This window comes from Raphanus sativus, chromosome 6 (assembly GCF_000801105.2).
Source record: "Raphanus sativus cultivar WK10039 chromosome 6, ASM80110v3, whole genome shotgun sequence".
Taxonomy (NCBI): Eukaryota; Viridiplantae; Streptophyta; class Magnoliopsida; order Brassicales; family Brassicaceae; genus Raphanus; species Raphanus sativus.
Genome location: NC_079516.1, coordinates 29374437 through 29398083, shown reverse-complemented (window position 1 = coordinate 29398083; position 23647 = coordinate 29374437). Strand labels below are relative to the sequence as shown.

Sequence of the window (23647 nt, the reverse complement as noted above, 5' to 3'; positions counted from 1 at the left end):
TTTTCCTACCATTTTTTCAGCTGAAATGTGTCTGTGATTCCCATACAATACGGACAAGCTAGCCTCCCATGCGTCGTCCACCCTGATAACATCCCATATGCAGGAAAGTCACTGATGTTCCACAAAAGAACTGTTCGCATTGTAAAGTTCATTCTCGTTGAGCAATCATATGTCTCCACCCCTGTTGACCATAATTCCTTCAAATTCTTTTATCAAAGGCTGTAGAAATACATCGAGGGACCTCTTCGGATGCTTAGGCCATGTATTAATATACTCATGAAAAGGAATTCTCTTTGATTACACATCTCCGGTGGAAGGTTGTAAGGCATCAGGATGACTGCCCAAAGCGAGTATTGTCTTCCAGACATTCCAAAAGGACTAAAGCCGTCCATGCACAAACCAAGATAAACATTGCGAGGGTTGCTTGCAAAATCAGGGTGCACCTTATTCAAGTGTTTCCACGCTTTTGCATCTGAGGAATGTGAGAATGCTGAATCTCACATTCCTTCTGAGTATGTTCTGCATGCCATCTCATCACTGCTGCAGTCTTTTTAGATTGATATAATCCCTTCAACCTTTCCGTAATAGGTAAGTACCACATACGCTGGTACGGTTCACTATTTCGCCCACGTCCTTGCGGCTTAAATCATGGTTTCTTGCAAATCGACACTCAACCAGTTCCGCATCTTCCCCCTAGTAGATCATACAATTGTCGATGCACACATCTATCATCTCCGAAGGTAAGCCAAGAACATGAACCAGTTTCTGAATCTCATTAGAAGATTCAGCACACTGATTATCTTCAGATAAACACTTTGATCGTTCATCATTTGAATCAGCGAAGGAAGCTGCTCCGGTTCAGATCTATATTTTCAAGGATATCGAAGCATCCGTATATATATATCCGAAAAATACTATTTTCCATTAATCACGGGAATGGTAAAAAGAGGATTAATAAAAAGGACATGTACCAAGGAAAAGGAAGGGACGAAAATCGGGAAAATTTCCTATGATTCCTTTTAGGGGAATTTCCAAAATTCTTCCAAAAGGGATCCACCGACTTGACTCCCCTAACGCAACAGCTAGGGTTTCTCTATTTCCTTTTTTCGTGATCGAAAACTCACTCGATCCTAGGGATTGTATCCTGCTCGACCATTTCAGTCATCAACACGGCCCCCGCCTAAATCAGCATGAGAAACCAAGGCGTCTAAAGTAATCTCCAGCCTAGGAGAAAACTGTTAAGGCAAGGTCCAGAAACACAAATTATCCCTTGATTTCAACTATAAAATCAAGGAATAAGGGACAAACTGTTGGGGAAAATATCCAAGTACTAGTTTCCTCCAGCTTCCGGATAGGCCCTTGACTTCCGTACCCCTGCTTGAGAAGGAACCATGGTCCAACCCCTGCCATCGGTCCGACCCCTTCTATCGAACCGACCCTTGAAGCAAAATAGAAGTTTTCCGCCTAATTTTTCCGATTATGGAAGAGTTTGCCCCACTTGAAGCCGACATCTACAACTAAAAAAGGGGAACCCAAACCCTAGAACAAGAGATCAACTTTCAGAGGCTAAGAGATTAGAGTTTAGACGACTAGAACTAGTTTTATACACCAAACGTTGTAGTCCCAAATCATACACTCAATAATACATCTCTTCTAGCCTCGATTTCTTGTCTCTGATTAAAAGTCTTCTAGTGTTCCGTAGTACTAAAATGAGGGATAGAAGATGGCGGATGGATTCTTACTGTTAGATGTGTATCTCTCTCAGTAAGAACAGTGGATGAATGATGGATTGAAGATGGGATTTGGCTTGCTGGAAGTGTATCTCTCTCAAGACAAATCGTTGGATGGAAAATGGAGTGAATAATCGCCACAAGCTGGATGGTTTAAGCTTGATAAGATTCAAGATTGCTCCTGGCCGAATCACACAAAAAGAAGGCTTATGGTTTTCTTTGCTCTAGGGGGCAAACTGACTCATATATTTCATAAGCTAAAAAAATACAAGGCTGCTTATAGTGGGGATTAAATACCCTGCAGCTATGCCCTTCTAGGGGACTTGAAGCAAAGCAACATTGACTCTTCTTAGTTCTTAGACTCTAAAGCAATAAGGCCTAAACATAAATGGGTCGACTCTACTTGGACAACTAAAGCAAGGCTAACAAGTGCCTGAATTATTGGACTCAGTAAGAGATAAAAAGGACTAAAACAATTTGCTCATAAGTTCTTGAAATAAAATTAAAAGAAAAACCAACACAAACCAAAAACAATAAAATGGTTAGAAATCATAATTGAAATCTTACATGTTTACCTTATTTAGAACCACACGGATTACTCCTGGCCGGATTGAATTGGGGATGATTCTGAACCGAGATCAAATGTAGAGATGATTAGACCGGTTCGGTTCTGGCCGAGTGATCTGAATTGAATTGGACCGGCTGAAACTTGAAATTCTATTAAACCGGCTTGGTCCTGGATCTTCAATTGGATCATCTCTTCAATCAGTAGTTGGTTCTGGCCGATTCGTCCATCTTGATCTAGGATTTGTTGGACAGCCTTGGAGAACTCTTCTCTTATCGCCCTGGTTCTATTTAATTATGTTATATGTATATATATAATTAGTATTTTTATATATTTGGGTATCCGTTCAGTTCTCGGTCCGGTTATTTTGAATATAGAAATATAGGAACCATGCGGGTATTTGTGGATCCTCGATTCGATTCCGGTTCGGATATTTCGGTTCGGTTTCGGTTCGATTCTTCGGTTCCGGTGTTTTTGTCCAGACCTACTTGAGAGTATAACTTCAATATATATAGTGAATATAATGAAAACTATTATATATCTATCTTATTAAAACAGGAACATTACAACTTCTTTTAGGTGGATTTTTAAAAGTGGACTTCATATATTTAAATTAAATGTCTCATTCTTTATATATAATACGTACCATAGTCTAACTTTGCATTAATGTATTTCCTTAAATACATTTCTTCTTTTTGTCCATATTCCATATATGATTTTTACATTTATTACATGTCGATTTAAATAAGATATATACTAAGAATACTAAAAATATTAATCGTTCTATAATTATCATATACAATTTATTTTAAATTGATCAGTATACTTTCATTGGCCATATTGATTTTATTAGTATGAATAACATTAGGTAGATAAGTCATAGACACATACATAAAGATATGACTATTCTTATAACTACGCTGGGCCTAATCTACTTTCTAAAACAAATAACACATAGCTTCATATATTGTATAGAATATAGTAATATTGTATAGTATTATACTTATACAATAATACTAAAAACAAACCAAACTGAAATATAATATATATCGAAAATGCTTTGAACCATTACACACAAAATATATTAGACCTCAGAGATAAAATTCACTTTGAAATTACGTAATAATTATTTTCAAAAATTAAATTTCGTAATGTACAAAAAAACATAAGTTTTATATAAAATTTTGTGTTACAATAAAAAGAAACAACTCGCGCTTGCAAAATGTTATTTTTACATACGAAAGACAGTTTTGATATTGTTCTTTAAACACAAAATTGAATTATACAAACCCGATACTACATAAAATTAAACAATATAGAATATATTTTAAAAATAAAACCCGTGCGGGTGTGCATATGTTTATATAATATATAAATATATTATGTTACACATATTTCATATAAATAATACCCCTATGTGAGTTTTGTATGATAAATGTTGAAAATACAAAATATATAGCACTATATATTTTAAATAATATAGAAAAAATCTACTTTACGTTATCATAAAATTTAAAAATCAAATTTAGTAATTAAGCACATTGCTTATTTAAACACATTAGTACACATTGTTATTTATCAAAATTTTATATTAATACACATTGCGATCATGTATAACATTTAGTAAAAACAAAGATAAAAAAAAAATTGACTCCCGCTCGGTCGAGCGGGTCATGATCTAGTTCTCTTTATATTTCCATTTTATTTCCATCGACACACACACTCAAGAAGCAAGAGCATAAACAAAAAGGTAATGCAATCATAAGCTTATTCTCCAATTGACAGGAATGAAAAGATCATCATTACTCGATAAGGTTCATCTACTTTTCTGACAGCACCTAAGTTTTGTGCAAATGCTCACGGCCATCATTACAAAGAAACAGAGGTCAAGATCAATCTTACATAGACCAACAGTTCCCAAATAATCTTCTCTTTTTCCAGCTGAGCTTAATCCCTTATTTTCCTGTAACCAATAAAAAAGACATCAGCTAAAAGATACAACAAGAACCAAAATCACCTCAGAGTCAAATGGCTAGAGAGAGATGGTATAGGTCACTCACTATTCACTAAAGGAAGAAGGCAGTCAATGACAAGTCTAGATCGGTAAACAATTTTCAGAAATAAGAAAAGGTTTGAGTTTTTTTGTAGATACCTGTGGGGTGTTCATGGAGAAGGCTGTAGTGGTGAGAAGAAGCCCCTCAACGTATTTGCCCATGATATCAACCTCCAGGTTCACTTTCTGCCCAATTTTCTTGGTTGGACTCACCACATTATGCTGGGTATAACTTATACCGCATCCTCCAGAGTTTAAGGTGAACTACGCTGATCAGTCCTACATGATTACACCATTCAATCTGGAGAAGATTCAAAGATTTTCTGACTGAGATGTGGCTTGATATTTACTGTTGCAGGAGTTCCATCTCGAAACAATGGCACGGGCTAGCAAGCATGCAGAGACATCCTCAGTAGTCTCGACGGAAATGACTAAGGTTATATAGAGTTTCATATTGTCTCATTCAAAAGACACTTTTGAGTTCTAACTAACCGTGACATCTCTTGCTTTCTTCATCCACAGCAGAATAATCAGAGGCCTCATATCACTGAACCAAAGAGCCCTTTGCTTCAAGCAATGCTGAGAGCTCGTCCTATTGAAGCAAAAACTTCTACTGAAATTGAACAGGAGGAGCTCAAGAAGGTGCCAAAATTCAGGGCAAGACCTTTGAATAAAAAGGTAATTAACATATTCAAGTGGTTTATTATGTTACACTTTTATTTCGAGCTCTTCATCAGTATCTCTCTAATAAAGAAATATCTCTCAACCATTCCAGATATTTGAAAGTAGAGGAGAGATGGGAGTATTTTGCAACACAAAAGACCACGTAACCATACCTCAAGAGTTCCATTTCCTGACAGATGAGAGGATTTCACAGCCTAAATCTGTTATAGATCTATTCGATAAGGTATCTTTGAGTCTTTGACAAGTCCTAGAATTCTGCATCTTTGAAATTTCAGTGTCATAAACATAACCATCTACTTGGAAGCTCTCTTTGAACTCTGAATCTTGCCGCCGTCAAAGGCCTTTACAAAGGAACACTACACCAAACCCTTTCCTTCTGAGAACAGAAGTACGTACAAAAACCCTCTCTTTACTCTCGGAAGTAACTACAAGCAGGAAAATTTTCTGAAAGATATTTGTTATATGATTAAATCCAGGAACGAGGTGCTGAAAAAGAAAAGAAGTTTGTAAGACAAGTCATACATAAGCAGATAGAAGCTGAAAAGGCCAGAACTCCCAAAGCAACCCCATATCCATACACAACTGACTATCCCGTGGTATGCATCCAAAGTTTCTTCTTTCACTTTTGGTAGTCAGTTTTGAAAGTCTGACAGATTGTTCACTTTCCAATTCAGTTCCTACCAAAACCAGAGCCTAAGCAATGCACCAAACCAGAACCGTTCAAGTTAGAGAGTGTAGCTAGGCACGAAGAGGAAATGGAGGAGAGGATGAGAACTGAGAGAGAAGAAGCCCAAAGAAGAGTTTTCAGAGCACAGCCAGTGATAACAGAGTAAGCAACTGTTCTATGGCTGTTTATTAGGAGAATTACATTGGAGCTTTTCAAAAAGCTCGCACTGACTTTGTATGAATGAATTCTCACCACCTCAGAGATCCAACTCCTGTTCCAGAGAAAGTACCAAAGCCTCTCACAGCAATTCAAGAGTTCAATCTCTATGTGGACCATCGGGCTGTCGAAAGGGCAGACTTTGACCATAAAGTAAGCTTTTATCTCTACCGTAAAGTAAAAGCAAGTCTTTTTGAAATACCGCGCAGTATTTGTTATAGTATTGTCTTTGGTACTAGATCAAAGAGAAGAAAATGATATAAAAGAGATACCGCAAAGAGACTGAAGCCGCACAAATGGTATAACAATAGCTGAAAATTTACTGCACAACGTATAAATAAATATATATACAACTTAGTTTAACGTTCTGAGCTGAAACTTTGTCAGGTAGAGGAAGAGAGAGCTCTAAAACAACTGAGAAGGACGATGGTTACCCATGTAGAAGTCGGAAAACCGAATCAAATAAACGATATAATAAAAGCGAGATGTTAAGGAAAGAAATGATTGAAAAGCCGAAATGAAACCGGAACGAAAACGTTCATGGAGTCGAGATATGATATCTCTTTCCTTAACTCTTTATATTTGCTCCGTAGTGAGACGGGACTGTACGAATATAGAGTCCCAGGATAAAACCATGGCGACGATTCACGCTTCACTCGTGAACGCCCTATCAAACTATAAACTCTACGAAATACTCTCGAAAACTAAAGACTTATGCTAAGGGATTTTTTGCTGGATATCGATGTGAAAGTAGTGAGTAATGAATGAGGAGGAGAGGCAGTATTTAAAGAGAAGACGGAGCAGCCACTTCCCGCAACAGCTGCTGCACGTGTGCGAGAATCTCACGGAGATCGAGGGAAGGTAAGTTGCGAAACTTCTTCCTCAAGACTCGTTCTCTTCTTTTTTAAATATCTCGAGAGGATAAAATGCGTGTCGTTTTTATTTTGTAGACAAACTGCTTGTCGTTTCGAAATAAAATGCATGTCATTTTTGAGAATTAAATGGACAAAAATGTTAGGCTTAACTTGGTCCAAAAAGAATCTTATTGGGCCGGAGGCCCTCCACCAAGACCCAAGACCGACGCCCGCACCCGGCCCGGACCGGATGGCGGCGGCGGCGCGCGCGTGAGGATCCTTCTCCTCTCTCAACTTGTTTAACATCTCATGTCACAAAGACATATATATACTACTCCAAAATCAGTCACACAACCAATGTGGGACTCTACTCCCGTCTCATCATTTAACAATAAGGCCATTACATGGCCCATTTGTATTCACCGACTTGTCAATTAATTTCACAGTCCATAGGCTTAATTAATTGACCCAACAATCCCCCACATGAATAGAAATGACTCTAAACATATGCAGACTAAATGCAGATTCGATAGACTAAAAAAAAAAAAACTTATTCTAATCTTGACTAGACTAGACAAACTTATCAAGAGTGTTTGCGAAAAATTCACTGTGTTTGAGTAGGTGGCATTTTTAAGCCTTGAACCACTCATAGTTAATATCTGTCGGGTTTACTTTACCAGAAGGTGAACATGATGTCTTGAACCAACCGGTGTTTTATGTAGACCGAGACAACATGCATAATGCAGTTTCATTTTCTCGTAGAACTTAGTTCTCTATTGTGTTCATTGTGGCCCTGAACTATTCATGGTTTTCATGAGTGAACTTAGAGAATACAGCCTTGCATTCATTCTCCTAGAAACTGCCTCATTTCACACTCATTAGGTGATTGACCATGAAAAGTATTGAGTAATACTCCGCTTAAAAAGCTATGGAATCATTAAAAGTTTATGCTTATCCTTCTCACATTCGTTAGCACTTTTATCATCTTAGGAGCTGGGATGAGACTACTTTGTCTCAAAGTGCTTTGGTTAGATTTTGTTTGATTTTGTTTTCCCTTTGAACATACATCTTGGGATCTCCAGTCATGATAGGTAGGATTGCAATCAAGCATCCTCATTCGTTATAAGCTTTAAACCCATTCCTTTTGATGATTTAGCAACAACATCTCATGGCAAACCTTTAGTAAATGGATCCGCTAGGTTGTCAGCCAATTTGATGTAGTCTATTGTGATTACACCAGTTGAGATAAGTTGTCTAATGGTTTTATGTCGTCTTCTGATGTGACGAGATTTACCATTGTAGAGATTATTCTGAGCCCGAGCTATAGCTGATTGACTATCACAATGTATTCTTATAGCTGGTACAGGTTTCTCCCACATAGGAACATCTTCCAAAAAATTTCTAAGCCATTCAGCTTCTTCTGCTGCTTTGTCTAATGCTATGAACTCAGATTCCATAGTTGACCTAGCTAGCACTGTTTGTTTGGTAGATTTCCAAGATATTGCTGCTCCTCCTAGTGTAAAAACATATCCATTTGTGGATTTTGAGTTTTTAGAATCTGATATCCAGTTAGCGTCCCTGTATCCTTCTAAAACTGCTGGTTCTTTACCATAGTGAAGCCCAAAATCTTTGGTGTAGCGCAAGTAATTGAGTACTCTCGTTCTAGCTTTCCAGTGTGTATGACCTGGATTACTTGTATATCGACTAAGTACGTTTACTGCATGCGCTAGATCTGGTCTTGTACAATTGGTCAAGTACATGAGACTTCCGATCACACGTGCATACTCGTTTTGTGAAACCGCTTCACCTGAATTCTTTGTCAAGTGCATTTGGGGATCTAAAGGAGTTTTTGCAGTACTATTAGAGTAGTTTTTAAATCTCTCTAATATTGTTTCAGCATAATGAGATTGAGTTAAAGTAATTCCTTTTGAATTTCTTATGACTTTAACCCCGAGAATAATATCTGCTAATCCCAAATCTTTCATCTCAAATTTTCCTTTGAGCATGATTTTTGTTTGATTGATAATGTCTTTATTGCTTCCAATAATGAGCATATCATCTACATATAAACATAGCAACGTACACATTTTTGGTAATTTTGTAGTATATGCATTTATCACATTCATTAATTTTGAAACCATTTGACATCATTGTGTTGTCAAACTTTTCGTGCCATTGTTTAGGAGCTTATTTAAGCCCATAAAGTGACTTTACAAGTCGGCATACTTTGTCTTCCTGTCCAGGAATGACATGACCCTCAGGTTGTTTCATGTAAGTTTCTTCTTCTAAATCACCATTTAGAAAAGCTGTTTTTACATCCATTTGATGGATTTCTAAGTCTCTTAAGGCTGCGATAGCTATCATCGACCTTATAGATGTTATTCTGGTTACTGGAGAATATGTATCAAAATAGTCAAAGCTTTCTTTTTGTCGGAACCCTTGAACTACAAGCCTAACTTTATATTTTCCACCAGGTTTCGTGTCATTATCTATCTATTACCTAATGCTTTGCAGCCAGGTGGTAAATCCGTTATGTACCATGTGTAATTTTGCATGATAGAATCGAATTCACTTTTGACAGCTTCATTCGAAAACGGAGCTTCAGGTGAAGCCATAGCTTCTGCCAAAGTTTTTGGAACATTTTCTACTAGAAATGCCATTAGGAAATCATCACCAAAATATTTCTCCCTCGAGCTCTTTTGCTTCTCCGAGGTTCATCTTTTTCTTCATTTTCTGATATATCATTTATACAAACTTCAACGTTTGTCTCAATTTCTGAGTCCTTGTCATTGTCTCTTTCTTCTCGAGTTCGTTTTGAACCTTGTTTTTCCTTGCATGGAAAAATATTTCTGAAGAAAAATGCATTTCTAGACTCCATGACTGAATCTTTATGGATGTCTGATATTTCAGATTTATGTACCAGAAACCGATACGCAGTACTATTATGTGCATATCCGATGAAAATGCAATCCACTGTTTTAGGTTCAATAGTGACCTTTTTTGGTGGCGGTACCGCAACTTTTGCCAAGCACCCCCACACTTTGAGGTATTTATACGAAGGTAAATTACCTTGACATAGTTCATATGGAGTTTTGCCAGTTATTTTGTGTGGAATCTTGTTGAGGATATAATTAGTGGTTAGCAACGCTTCCCCGCACATGTTCTGGGGTGACCCAGATTTCTGCAACATTGCATTCATCATCTCTTTAAGAGTTCGATTTTTTTCGTTCAGCAACTCCATTAGATTCTGGTGAATAAGGGGCTGTAGTTTGTTGTATTATTCCATGTTCCTTATAAAATGAATTGAATGGACCATCATACTCGCCTCCTCTGTCGCTTCTAACTACCTTAATAGTTGTTTAAGCTGATTTCGACCTCGAGTTTAAATTCTTTAAATTTATCTAAGGTTTCATCTTTGCTATGTAAAAGATAAACATAACAATCCTTTGTGCAGTCATCTATGAAGGTCACAAAGTACTTTTTTCCCACCTCTAGTTGGCATGTATTTTAAATCACATAAATCGGTGTGAATTAAATCTAGAGGTTTATTAGTTCTTTCAACACGAGGTGAGGGCGTTTTTGTGAGCTTAGCCTGTATGCATACTTCATATTTTTGTTTACTTGTTTTAAATTTGGGAATTAGATTTAAATTCATTAATCTTTGTATAGATTTATTATTCACATGGCCTAATCTTTCGTGCCATATATTAAAAGACTCAACCAAATAAGCAACTGTCTCTTTCTTATTTATTGAAACTTTTGGAGCTACAACTTTTGGAGGAACGGTCATTACATTCAACTTGACCAGTCCATCCTAAACATACCCTTTTCCCAAATACATCTCATTCTTCCTAATCACGAGCTTATCCGCCTCAATGCTTGTGGCGAATCCATTCTTGCTGAGCAAGGTTCCCGAGACCAGGTTTTTCCTCATGTCAGGTACATGCTTCACATTAGAGTGACCTCACGTCCAGATGTCATCTTCAAAATCACACTGCCGCGTCCTTCAATCTTGGAGACTGCAGTTTTTCCCATCCCGAGCTTCTCCTGAGTCTTGCTTTTCTGATAGGTGTTGAACATCGCCCTATCAGTGCAAATGTGGGTGGTTGCACCAGTCTCATACCACCATTCCCTGGGGTTGTTGCTTTCAACCATGTTTGCTTCAGTCACCACAGCAACAAGATCCTCCTCAGTGAGATTTGCCTGAGCCTTCTCATCTTTGATCTTCTTGCGACACTCCACAGTCATGTGTCCCACTTTGTGGCAGTAGTGAAATTTCCCCTTGAACCTCTCCACATTCGCATTGATCTCAGTGCCTTTCTTCTTGAAGTTGGTTCCAGAAGCTTGAAGAGCTGTAGGGCTTAGCAGGCGAGTGGGCATGTGCCTTTCCTTTGCCTTTGGAGGGCTTAGCAGGCGAGTGGGCATGTGCCTTTCCTTTGCCTTTGTGCTCAGCCATGTTGACACTGTGCTCCTTAGTTGTGTCCTTGTCAGCAGCTCGGTTCCTGGATTCCACCTGAACCCTCATGATGAGCTCCTCAAGACCCATCTTCTTCTTCTTGTGCTTCAGGTAGTTCTTGAAATCAACATAGCTTGGAGGAAGCTTTTGAATGAACATGAGAGTTGTGAATGTCTCGGAGATGGACATTCCTTCAGCAGCGATTTCATGGCAAATGAGCTGAAATGCTTCCACCTGGTCCATGATGGGTTTTGAATCCACCATTCTGAAGTCATCGAATTTTGCCACTACATACTTCTGACAGCCAGCATCTTCACCTCGGTACTTCTTGTCTAGTGATCTCCATAGCTCCTTCGCCGTGGGAATTTCACAATAGACTCGGTACAATGGGTCAATGAGGCGACCCAAAATGTAACCTTTGCAGATGAAGTCGGAGTGATTCCATATGTCAACACTTGCGAGAGTGTGCACATCATCAATCCCGTAAGGGATCAAGGGCTTGTCCTCCTGGATGAACTTGTCCAGTTTCAATGTTGTGAGGAAGAACATCATCTTCTTCTGCCATGTTTTGAAACCCTTGTCATCAAACTTGTCTGGCATCAGTCATTGAGTGAACACACTTGGTACAGTCGGAGGAGTTGGTACTGCAACCGGACCACTTGAGGTTCCTAGACCTGAACCCGTTTGATAAAGACCAGCACCGAACAAGCTACGGCGCGTGGTTTCATCAGCACTGTTTCCCGCAGGAAGGGTAGTGGTTGTTGTTGCTGCAGCGGTTGAGGAAGCAGGGATGTTTCCAGCGTTTGTCACACCAGATACATCAGTTGCAGCAACGTTGAGTGGATTTTGCGTGATGGTAGTGTCAATGGGGGTGTTGTTTGCATCCGTCATTTTTTGTTTCTGTAGAGAAAACAATAAAGTGGATCAGTACTCCAATCAACAAATAACAGATTATTATTAATATTTTAAAATAAAAAAATAGTATAAATCGATCGTCACTTTTGGTGTTTGAACCAAATCGTATCGATTTAAGTCTGAAAAAACGTTTTGCAAACTCGTTTAAAGCGTTCGCAGAAACCGTTTGCGTAGACTTTAGATTGTTTCACAAACTCGCTTTATGAAGCATTCGTGGAAACGATTCGTATACAAAATGTTTTAGAAACGCTTCGCGGATAAGCAAATAGCAAATCGCAAACATCGTTTCAATAAACAGAAAACGTTTCGAAGAATACATCTTGAACGTTTCGCGGTAATGCTAGAGAGCAAAACACAAACCGTTTTAAGATAGGTAAGATACGCTTCGCGGAAGTGCTAGAGAGCAGATCGCAAACACGTTCTAGAAACCGTTTACAAAACCTTAAAAACCGTTTCATAAATCGTTTTTCAATCCGATTAAAGCTTTAGACAGAAAGCGATAAAGAGTTAAGATTGTAGAAGCCAGAAAATCGAATCAAATAAACGATATAATAAAAGCGATATGTTAAGGAAAGAAACGATTGAATATCCGAAATGAAACCGGAACGAAAACGTTCATGGAGTCGAGATATGATATCTCTTTCCTTAACTCTTTATATTTTCTCCGTAGTGAGACGGGACTGTACGAATATAGAGTCCCAGGATAAAACCATGGCGACGATTCAAGCTTCACTCGTGAACGCCCTATCGAACTATAAACTCTACGAAACACTCTCGAAAACTAAAGACTTACGCTAAGGGATTTTTTGCTGGATATCGATGTGAAAGTAGTGAGTAATGAATGAGGAGGAGAAGCAGTATTTAAAGAGAAGACGGAGCAGCCACTTCCCGAAACAGCTGCTGCACGTGGGCGAGAATCTCGCGGAGATCGAGGGAAGGTAAGTTGTTAAACTTCTTCCTCAAGACTCGCTCTCTTCTTGTTTAAATATCTCGAGAGGATAAACTGCGTGTCGTTTTTATTTTGTAGACAAACTACTTGTCGTTTCGAAATAAAATGCATGTCGTTTTTGAGAATTAAATGGACAAAAACGTTGGGCTTAACTTGGTCCAAAAAGAATCTTATTGGGCCGGAGGCCCTCCACCAAGACCGGCGACCTGCGACCGGCAACCGGCGACCGGCGACGACAAAACCAATGTCACTGAAGCTTAGAGTGATCAGTAGAATCGAGAGGAAAAAATTGATGGCTTCTTCTTCTACTTACCAGAGATAGCTTATAATAAGAAGTTAAAAAGATCAAGCGGAGAAACTACTGTTCAAGAGCGCTTGAACCACAAGCAGTCTTCCTGTGTTCCAACTGAAAGATTTCTCTTATAAGAACTAGCTCCGTAAATACTAAAACATTTGTCTACAATGAGTAAGCCAAAAAAAAAGGACTGTCGCAAATGTAAAACTCCATTGAGTTTAGCTACTTAAATCAAAAACCAACAGGGGATATATTATCCTTGATCCGTCTTCATATATAGGTTGTTCTCAATGTACTTTAGACTCCAAGTTTCTTCACTCGCTTTGTTTCTGCCTGTAGGCCATGGTCTGAAAAGGAACAACCCAAATAAGGAATGTTGGGGTCAAAAACCGTCGCAACGAAGTTAGTATCGAATCATTCGATAAAATAAAACTTCATATATTTTTACGAAAAGAAATCATAAAAATCGTTTCTTTGCAAAAGGTTCCGCGACTAAACCACGATCTCGTTAAAACACGATCATCGGAGATAACAAAAGATCGTTAAACCACGAGGATGCGGCTTGGCAATCACGGAACAACCAAGGGATCATACGAAGCTCGGTCGCTATAGCAATCGAGCTCGAAGACAAGCTCGGTCGTTATAGCGACCGAGCTCAGACACAAGCTCGGTTGCTATAGCGACACAAGCTCGGTCGCTATAGCAACCGAGCTCGGAAACAAGCTCGGTCGCTATAGCGACCGAGCTCCATACGAAGCACGGTCGCTATAGCGACCGAGCATACATGCATCAACCATTTTCCGAAAACGTTCAAAGTCTTCCGAGACGATGATACGACGTAAAACTATGCAATCTCGACTATCCTTATAACAATCCTCCGCAAGCCACGGCTAACCATTTCTTGATTTCTTGATCAAATGGGATCGTCAGCTCGGTTTACGATGAAACCGCTGAAACTTAACTTCTCAAACCAAAAGACAGCCCAAAGGGTCCTAAACTTGATTTGAGCCCCACTTACGATTTCTTAAAATCCCATAAACCTTGCAACAGTTTATGCTTGGAGGATAAACATCAGTTTCCGCGGATAAATGGAAACTTTCCGCAGAAAATCACGAAGATCGGAATAATGGAATATCTCCATTTTTGGAATATGGCGGCTTAAGGGCAAAAGAGGAAGGCATAAACCGACCTAGGAGGGAGTATATAAGGAGTTCAAGGCGAGAGGCATAGAGAGAGACTTTTCTCCGAGCAAACTAGCACTTAGAGTAATTTAGGCAATTTTCCGTTTTTGTTATTCGAGCTGCGTATCAATTAGGTTTAGCCACCTTCAGGTATTAGACTAGGGATCTCGCCGACAGCTCTCGTAGCTGAAGCACGTTACCTTGTTGTTACGCTCAAACGCGAAATCGGAAATAAGATCTTTCTTTGCTCTCTGTTTATTTTTTACGATTTCTTATTGTTTTCTCGTTTATTTTCGTGTTCTGATTGCTTGGCGTGTGGTTTCTCAGATATTCGGGACCTCTGGGAAATTAGAGTTTTCCTAGTTTCCTAATTTATATGATTCATTGACGGTGTGAATTTCGGTTCCCACAGTTTGGCGCTAGAAGGAGGGTAGGTATGGATCAATCTTACCCGCAAAAACCGCTCGACAATCAGAAACGAGATGGAAATCTCATCTTTTCCAGACGAGATCTCGTTCAGGGAGGGAGCAGAGGTCGAACAGACCAAACCTCGCGACGACCTCCTAGTAATCGAGCTAACAATCCACGACATCGACGTCGCAAGAGTACTGGTTGACACCGGAAGCTCGGTTAACATCATCTTCAAAGAGACTCTTGCGAAGATGGAGGTCGATCCGTCAAAAATAACGGAAGATTACAGCCCATTGATAGGGCTTTCAGGAGAACCCACCATTGCTTCCAGATCGATCAGTTTCACAGTCAAAGCCGGAACGGCAGAAAAAATCACGGAGTTCCTAGTAGTGGACCGCCCAGCATCGTACAACGCAATCATGGGTACTCCTTGGATAAATTCCATGAGAGCCGTTCCATCGACGTATCATCTGTGCCTTAAGTTTCCGACTCCCCACGGAATCAAAACGATCTTGGGAAATCCCAGAATGTCGCGGGTATGCTTCGCTGCGGAACTCAAGCGAAGGAGGTCCGATCTCGACACCGCTCCAAAGAAAGCAAGGTAGATAAGTTCAGACGAAGACACTCAGGATTTGGCTGAACTCTTCTGGCAATCCCGAAGGGAAGACGCCCTAGAAGAAAAACGTGAGTCAACCTGTGAACCCGTAGTGACGGTTTGTCTTGATGAAGCATTCTCAGAACGATGCGTCGAAATCGGAGCCAACCTCCGCGAACCTTTAAAGACAAAACTCGTAACTTGTCTTAAAAAAAATCTCCACACATTCGCATGGGCTGCGGAGGACATGCCAGGAATCGACATTAACATTACATGCCATGAACTGAATACCGACCCAACGTTCAAACCAATCAAGAAGAAAAGGCGAAAGCTAGGCCCCGAACGAACAACCGCAGTCAACGAGGAAGTCGAAAAACTTCTAAAAAGTGGGGTCTATAATGGAAGTCCGTTACCCCGATTGGCTTGCGAATCTCGTCGTGGTCAAAAAGAAGAACAGAAAATGGCGAGTGTGCGTCGATTTTACCGATCTCAACAAAGCTTGCCCGAAAGATAGTTTCCCTTTGCCGCACATCGACCGGCTAGTGGAAGCGACGGCAGGAAACCAACTCTTATCCTTCTTGGACGCGTTCTCAGATTATGATGAATCCCGACGACCGCGAGAAAACAGCATTCATTACGGACCGTGGAACTTATTGCTACAAAGTAATGCCTTTTGCCCTTAAGAACGCCGGCACAACGTATCAAAGACTCGTCAATCGAATGTTCACCGATAAACTCGGAAAGACGATGGAGGTTTACATTGACGATATGCTCGACTAATTCCTCCACGCTGACGACCATGTCGACCATCTTGAGGAGTGCTTCACTCGATTAAATTCACATAACATGAAACTCAACCCGGCCAAGTGCAGGTTCGCCGTAGCATCGGGAGAATTCCTCGGTTACCTGGTAACCTATCGCGGGATAGAAGCCAACCCAAAACAGATCGATGCACTCATCGGGATGGCCTCTCCCAAAAACAAGCGAGAAGTACAAAGGTTGACCGGGAGGGTCGCAGAACTCAATCGGTTCATATCTCGCTCAACGGACAAGTGCTTACCTTTCTACGATATCTTCCTGGGGAACAAAAGATTTGAGTGGTCGGACGAATACGAGGGCGCATTCAAACAACTAAAACATTATCTGGCGACTCCCCCGGTCCTCGCAAAACCCGTAGAAGGAGAACCTCTATTCCTATACATAGCAGTATCGGCAACGGCCGTTAGCAGCATCCTGATCCGGGAAGAACGCGGAGAATAGAAACCCATCTTCTACATAAGCAAAACATTACTGGATGCTGAAACATAGTATCCTCTGATGTAATAATTAGCATACGCAGTCGTAACATCGGCGCGGAAGCTTCGGCCGTATTTTCAATCCCACACCATCGTCATCCTCACAACTTTCCCCATCCGAACTATCTTCCATAGTCCGAGCCAGTCGGGAAGGCTAGCCAAATGGGCCGTCGAGCTCAGCAAGTACGATATAGATTATCGGCCCAGGACGAGTGCGAAGTCCCAAGTGCTCGCAGACTTCCTGGTGGAACTACCAACCAAAGCCATAACTAATAAGGAGCCTAACTCAACTTGGCTCCTTCACGTTGATGGATCGTCATCCAAACAAGGATCTGGTATCGGCATCGGCCTGACGTCGCCGACCGGAGAGATCCTTGAACAATCGTTTAGATTGGAATTCCACGCATCAAATAACGAGGCAGAATACGAGGCCCTTATTGCGGGATTACGATTAGCCCATGGTTTGAAAATACGAAACATCCATGCTTACTGCGACTCTCAGCTGGTCGCAAGCCAGTATAGCGGAGAGTACGAAGCCAGTGATGAAAGGATGGAAGCATACCTCAGACTGGTCCAAAATTTGTCCCAAGACTTTGATTGCTTCACTCTCACACGAATTCCTCGTTCCGAGAATACGAAAGCGGACGCCCTCGCAGCCCTGGCGTCGAGTTCGGATCTGGGACCTAGAAGAGTAATCCCGGTCGAATTCATCGAACATCCGAGCATTGGACCTCCCATCGTTATCAATCTCATTCAAGATGATAACGAAGAGGAAGTCGCAGTACAATCAGAAGAAAAGCCAGAACATAACGAGTATGGCTGCGACACGCCATGGCTGGAGACGATACGAGCGTATATCATCGACGGAAAATTACCCCCCGAATAGTGGGCGGCTCGAAAAGTCCGAACCCAAACCGCTCGTTATGTAACGGTCGACGGAGAAATTTACAAATGGAAATTCTCTGGGCCACTCATGACGTGTTAGGAAGGGGATAAGGCAAGAAAAGTAATGGAAGAGGTTCACTCCTGTTCCTGCGGAAATCATTCCGGCGGCATGTCACTCGCCTAAAAATCAAACGCCACGGGTACTACTGGCCAACGATGATCGGAGATTGCGACAAATTCACACGAAAATGCGAAAAATACCAGAGGCACGCTCCGACCATTCGACAACCTGCGGAAGAACTCTCCTCCATTACGTCACCATACCCTTTCATGCACTGGTCTATGGATATCGTAGGACCTGTTCACAATTCTAAGCAAAAACGTTTCCTGCTAGTCCTCACGGATTTCTTTTCAAAATGGGTAGAGGCCGAATCATACGCGAGTATAAAAGACGTCCAGGTCAAAAATTTCGTATGGAAAAACATTATCTGCAGACATGGAGTCCCATACGAAATAGTAACAGATAACGGATCCCAGTTCATCTCTACTCGCTTTGAAGCATTTTGCGAAAAATGGAAGATATGATTAAACAAATCAACCCCCAGATATCCGCAATGCAACAGACAGGCAGAAACAATCAATAAGACTGTCCTAGACGGACTTAAGAAACGTTTGGACGAAAAGAAAGAAAGATGGGCGGAGGAACTCGAAGGAGTCTTCTGGTCACATCGCACGACTCCGAGGCATGCAACGGGAGAAACGCCCTTCGCCCTCGTATACGGGACCGAATGCATGATTCCCGCAGAGGTCGAATTTCCCAGGATCCGTAGAAGGCTTCTCCCAGAACGGGAAGAAATCAACAATGCCATGCTATTGGATAACCTCGATCTCGTCAATGAGCAACGAGACCGGGCCCTGATCCGAATTCAAAACTATCAATACGCGGCCGCAAAATATTATAACTCCAACGTCCGAAATCGCCGATTCAACGTAGGAGAATTAGTTTTGCGCAAAGTCTTCCAGAACACTGCCGAACGAAACACAGGAAAGTTAGGAGCAAACTGGGAAGGACCATACAAGATTATAAAAGTCGTCCGTCCCGGTTCCTACGAAATAGCCAACATGCAAGGTGTGAAAATTCCAAGAATTTGGAATATCATGCATCTCAAAAAATACTATCACTAAAACATCACAATCAAAGAACTACGAGACGGCTTGATCCCCGAAAAGGGGTACGTTGGCAACTCGCTTAAAAGGGGAGGGGAGTGGGGTGCGTATACTCGTATTCTCCTATGACTTTCGAAGACTCCAAATTTTCGAAACTCTTTACGAACAAAGACTCTGAATTTTCGAAACTCTTCGCAAACAACAACGGATCAAGTATCCACCAAACGATTATCACATCCAGAAAATATTATCCGGAAATGATTCGCGGTCTAACTAAGCATTTCTTCAAAAGCCCATAATCCTTTTATGGCATAAGAAAAATTAATTCTCAGCACAGCGAGACGTCGCTTAGTGCTCGAACAAATATTTTTCAACAAAATTTTCAAACACCTACAAAACGACATCATATTGTTGTTGATGATCACAACAAACGAACTCTAACGTCCTAAACAGACAAGCCGCCTAAGGGTTGGCTCTTTTACATCCGACAAGGATAACATAGCGCGCTATACAAGAAATCCGAAATTTCGTCTAGCGCTTCCTAAAGGAAGTAGCTCGATTCATACCCAGACAAATCATATAAGCCGATAACACTTCGCGGATTTTAATGCGGTACGAATCAGGTTAAAATCGCAAACAGGCAAAACGAAAGCCGATTTGTCATCGCAAAGCCTCACTCTGAGAGTAAACCTAGGTCTTGCCCTAAACCCATCCTTGCTGGTACTTAACATCTCATAGACATAGTATCAACACCCGATACGAGATCCCAAAACTTGTCTCTTCACTTAAGTTTGTCCGTTTCACGAACCTTCACGTAAATTAGTAAACCGCGAAAAATCTCGCTTTGTACAATCGATGGATACGGTGATCATCTGAGAGGCGGGAATGAGACGACAACTCACACCCCGTCCCTCTAACTTCGACAAACAGAAGTTCTTATAAAATCACAAATCTGATATTAATTGATTAAAAACCGCAATGCGGTAGGGATTCAAAGCCACAAGCGGCCAGTCCCGAAAATAAAAAGACGGCCTTTAAAAGCCTGAACAAACGCAAACTCAGAAAACACTTAAACCAAAGACCACAACCTCAAACCTAGACGTCTCCTTCACCTGCCTCACTTGGGGCCGCGTCATCTCCATCCTCTCCAGTCGCCGAACCATGCTTCTCGGGATCCTCCGCAGATCGCGCCAGTACGCACTCAGATCGCGCCAGTACGCACTCAGATCGCGCCAGTACGCACTCAGATCGCAGGTCGGACAGCAGAAGCTCAAAGCTCTTATCCACGGATCCTAACTTGGCCCTACGGGTTGATAAGCCGTCCTCCTCGGACTGAAGAGACGAAGAAGGGTCGTCTTTGAGCGCTCGGATAACCGCCATCCTGCCATCAATGCCTGCCGAGATCAGATCCCTGCTGTGAACGAGCTCTAGGGAACTCAGGATCTCAGTGAAACCCGTGATACGGCACTGGAATTCGGCACGCAAGGCACCCACGGCGTCATCAACACTATGACGCGTCAAATCCTCACTGGTCTCGATCTGACGCTGAAGTCGACGAACCTCCGAAGCTTTTGCCTTCCTGGTTTTCTTCTCCTTGATCAAAGCACTCGCAGTTTTCCCGAGATCCCTCTCGAGCTCGCCAACCTGCCCTTCGAGCCTAGACACCTTAGCAGAATAGGAGTCCGTCAGCGCCGTCATTGTACCCTGGATCTCGGATATTTGGCCCTGCGCCTCTCCGAGCTCCCTGGCAAGACGAGCAGCCTCGGTGTTACAATCTCCAATCATCCCGTCAATCATAGATATGAACTGCAGAGGGAAACATCTTACCAACAAGTATAAATCCGAAGCGGAAAGATAAGTTAAAACCTGGACGACGTACCTTTCCGCGGAGCAGCGCTACCTGCACGCAACGCCAAGACGATCTCCTTCTTGACGGGAGGTACTGGCCCGATAGCCTCTTCCTTGTCGTCAACGACGATCAGAACTAACAGCGATCCTGAGGCCTGGGTCAGAACTCCTGGAGATGGCATCTCAGGATGTTCTCCAACCTCAGGGAAGATTGGGACCTCAGAGCCAGAAGCCGGGGTGTCCACTGCGGCAGGAGAAGATGGGCTCTCGTCGACACCACGGATGATTTCCTTTTCAGCCTTGCGACGAGCCATCGTGTCACGGAATGAAAGGAAGCCGGCGACACAAGAAGGCTCGGGAGTAGGCTCGACGGACGGAGCCGGCGGAGCCTCAGTCATCTCAACATCAGAGTTTTTCTTGCCATCTTGAGAGGAAGACATTTTGAGAGAGAATTTGATAGAAGAAAAGGGAAAGGTGTGGAGAGAATGAAGAAGAAATCTCAATACTTATAGAAGTATGATCATATACTTTTCAAAAAAAAATATATATATATTTATAATATATATACAAATATTCATACGCTTAAAATAGATCTCCTTTTCGTATGAATATCTTTTACGAGTTTACGAATACGAACTTCGTCTAAAAACGACTATCTTGTCCGGCTCACCTCAACGCACGCTAGAATCCCTAAACGATTCTAGCGTACTGGGGGGCTAACTGTTGGGGTCAAAAACCCGTCGCAACGGAGTTAGTATCGAAACATTTGATAAAATAAGACTTCATTTATTTTTACGAAAATAATAAATAGTAAAAATCGTCTCCTTGCAAAAGGTTCTGCGACTAAACCATGTTCTCGTTAAAACACGATCATCGGAGATAACAAAAGATCGTTAAACCACTAGGATGCGGCTTGGCAATCACGGAACAACCAAGGGATCATACGAAGCTTGGTCGCTATAGCAACCGAGCTCGAAGACAAGCTCTGTCGCTATAGCGACCGAGCTCAGACACAAGCTCGGTCGCTATAACGACCGAGCCCGGGAACAAGAACGGTCGCTATAGCGACCGAGTCCCATACGAAGCTTGGTCGCTATAGCGACGTAAAACTATGCACTCTCGACTATCCTTATAACAATCCTCCACAAGCCACGGCTAACCATTTCTTGATTTCTCGATCAAATGGGATCGTCAGCTCGGTTTACGATGAAACCGCGGAAACTTAACTTTATCGGAGAAATCGTAACAAACGTCTCAAACCAAAAAACGGCCCAAAGGGTCCTAAACTTGATTTGAGGCCCACTTACGATTTCTTAAAATCCCATAAACATTGCAACGGTTTATGCTTGGAGGATAAACATCAATTTCCGCGGATAAATGGAAACTTTCCGCAGTCATGAAGATCGGAAAAAATGGAATACCTCCATTTTTCGGACTATGACGGCTTAAGGGCAAAAGAGGAAGGCATAAACCGACCTAGGAAGGAGTGTATAAGGAGTTCAAGGCGAGAGGCATAGAGAGAGACTTTTCTCAGAGCAAACTATCACTTAGAGCAATTTAGGCAATTTTCCGTTTTTGTTATTCGAGCTGCGTCTCAATTAGGTTTAGCCACCTTCGGGTATTAGACTAGGGATCTCGCCGACAGCTCTCGTAGCCGAAGCACGTTACCTTGTTGTTACGCTCAAACGCGAAATCGGAAATAAAATCTTTCTTTGCTCTCCGTTTATTTTTACGATTTCTTATTGTTTTCTCGTTTATTTTTGTCTTCTGATTGCTTAGCCTGTGGTTTCTCAGATATTCGGGACTTCTGGAAAATTAGAGTTTTCCTAATTTCTTAATTTATACGATTCATTGACGGCGTGAATTTCGGTTCCCACAAGGAATATTTTTTCAGATAGCTGAATCATACATGGAATAAGATAGACATAGAGAAACAAATTATTTATGAACAACTACACCTGTAAAGCGCTTCGTGGTCGCGTGAAACTATCTATATTCCAGACAAAACATCATCTCACAGAGGGAATATAAGTTGAGTCATGTTTGTCTCCAAACCCATTTCTTAATTCCAGCTTCCCATTTTGTCGTTGGTGGCCTTTTTAACCGTAGGAGGTCCCATCAAATCCTTGACATAGAAGTGTGTATAGTACAGTAATGGACTGCAATGTCATCCCCGAACTGGTCAAATAAAATTTTAGAAGGAGATAAGAAAATGACATAGCAAATAATAAGTGCACAGACCACAATATTACAGAACGATGAAGATATATCTTACCCCATGTCGTCAGCCAGAATGCAACCATTTTTATATTATCCTGAAACACAAATCGAACATGAACTGGACACCTTCTATGCATCATCTGAAAAAAAAAAAACCATCTCACCATGCAAGTAAAGGTGTATATATCATTCGTGATGCCAGATATAGATATAATGTGACACTAGTTTGCATATGTATTATTCACAAATTGTTCAATTTCAATAAGGTAAAATACTGAGAGCATATGACGATGTGCTTTAATATCAAAGCAAAGCTGGTAAGCAAGTTGATAGCGTTAAAGAATGATTACAATGTTCTTGACATTACTTGTTAGATAGAAAGTTGAAATACCTTTGATGAGGCCGATGAAATCGAACAATTATATGATTCTTAAAGTTGCCACAATACCAATGGTTCAGAATCAAACGCTCAGGTACTCCTGTCCGAAAAAAAAAGAGCTGAGATACTCCTGCCCGAAACTGCCCGGATTTAGAAATTCATTTATCTTTATTTTTACACGAAAATTTATAAAAAAACAACGAAACCAAGAGAAACTTCTATAATTACAACTCTACCTAGGACTATCCAAACCCGGGCCCAGAACCGACCCAAACAAATCGG

At 41.3% G+C, this 23647-nt stretch overlaps 2 protein-coding genes and 1 long non-coding RNA gene across 4 annotated transcripts; 1 reads left to right on the top strand and 2 right to left on the bottom strand.

Annotated features, from left to right (window-relative positions):
- Positions 1-4019: 4019 nt before the first annotated feature.
- On the top strand, positions 4020-6930 carry LOC108810303 (protein TPX2-like). 2 transcript variants are annotated; one of them, XM_018582422.2, is made up of 10 exons: positions 4020-4607; positions 4707-4784; positions 4874-5026; positions 5124-5255; positions 5337-5420; positions 5509-5628; positions 5707-5861; positions 5960-6068; positions 6155-6214; positions 6303-6930. In XM_018582422.2, exons 2-9 carry the CDS (start codon positions 4725-4727, stop codon positions 6176-6178), a joined length of 837 nt encoding a protein of 278 aa, XP_018437924.1. In that variant the 5' UTR covers positions 4020-4607; positions 4707-4724; the 3' UTR covers positions 6179-6214; positions 6303-6930. The 2 variants fall into 2 exon arrangements, with proteins under 2 accessions (XP_018437924.1, XP_056843699.1); XM_056987719.1 differs by having other exon boundaries at positions 4871-5026.
- A 4148-nt stretch (positions 6931-11078) lies between these two features.
- Positions 11079-11825, bottom strand: LOC108808269 (uncharacterized). Its single transcript, XM_018580441.1, has one exon. The coding sequence runs from the start codon at positions 11823-11825 to the stop codon at positions 11079-11081; it is 747 nt and encodes a 248-aa protein (XP_018435943.1).
- Positions 11826-22741: 10916 nt separating this feature from the next.
- On the bottom strand, positions 22742-23407 carry LOC130496634 (uncharacterized). Its single transcript, XR_008935790.1, has 3 exons — positions 23378-23407; positions 23042-23126; positions 22742-22944 (listed from the first exon to the last, which is right to left on the bottom strand). It is a non-coding gene; the product is annotated as an uncharacterized LOC130496634 (long non-coding RNA).
- Between the last annotated feature and the right edge of the window lie 240 nt (positions 23408-23647).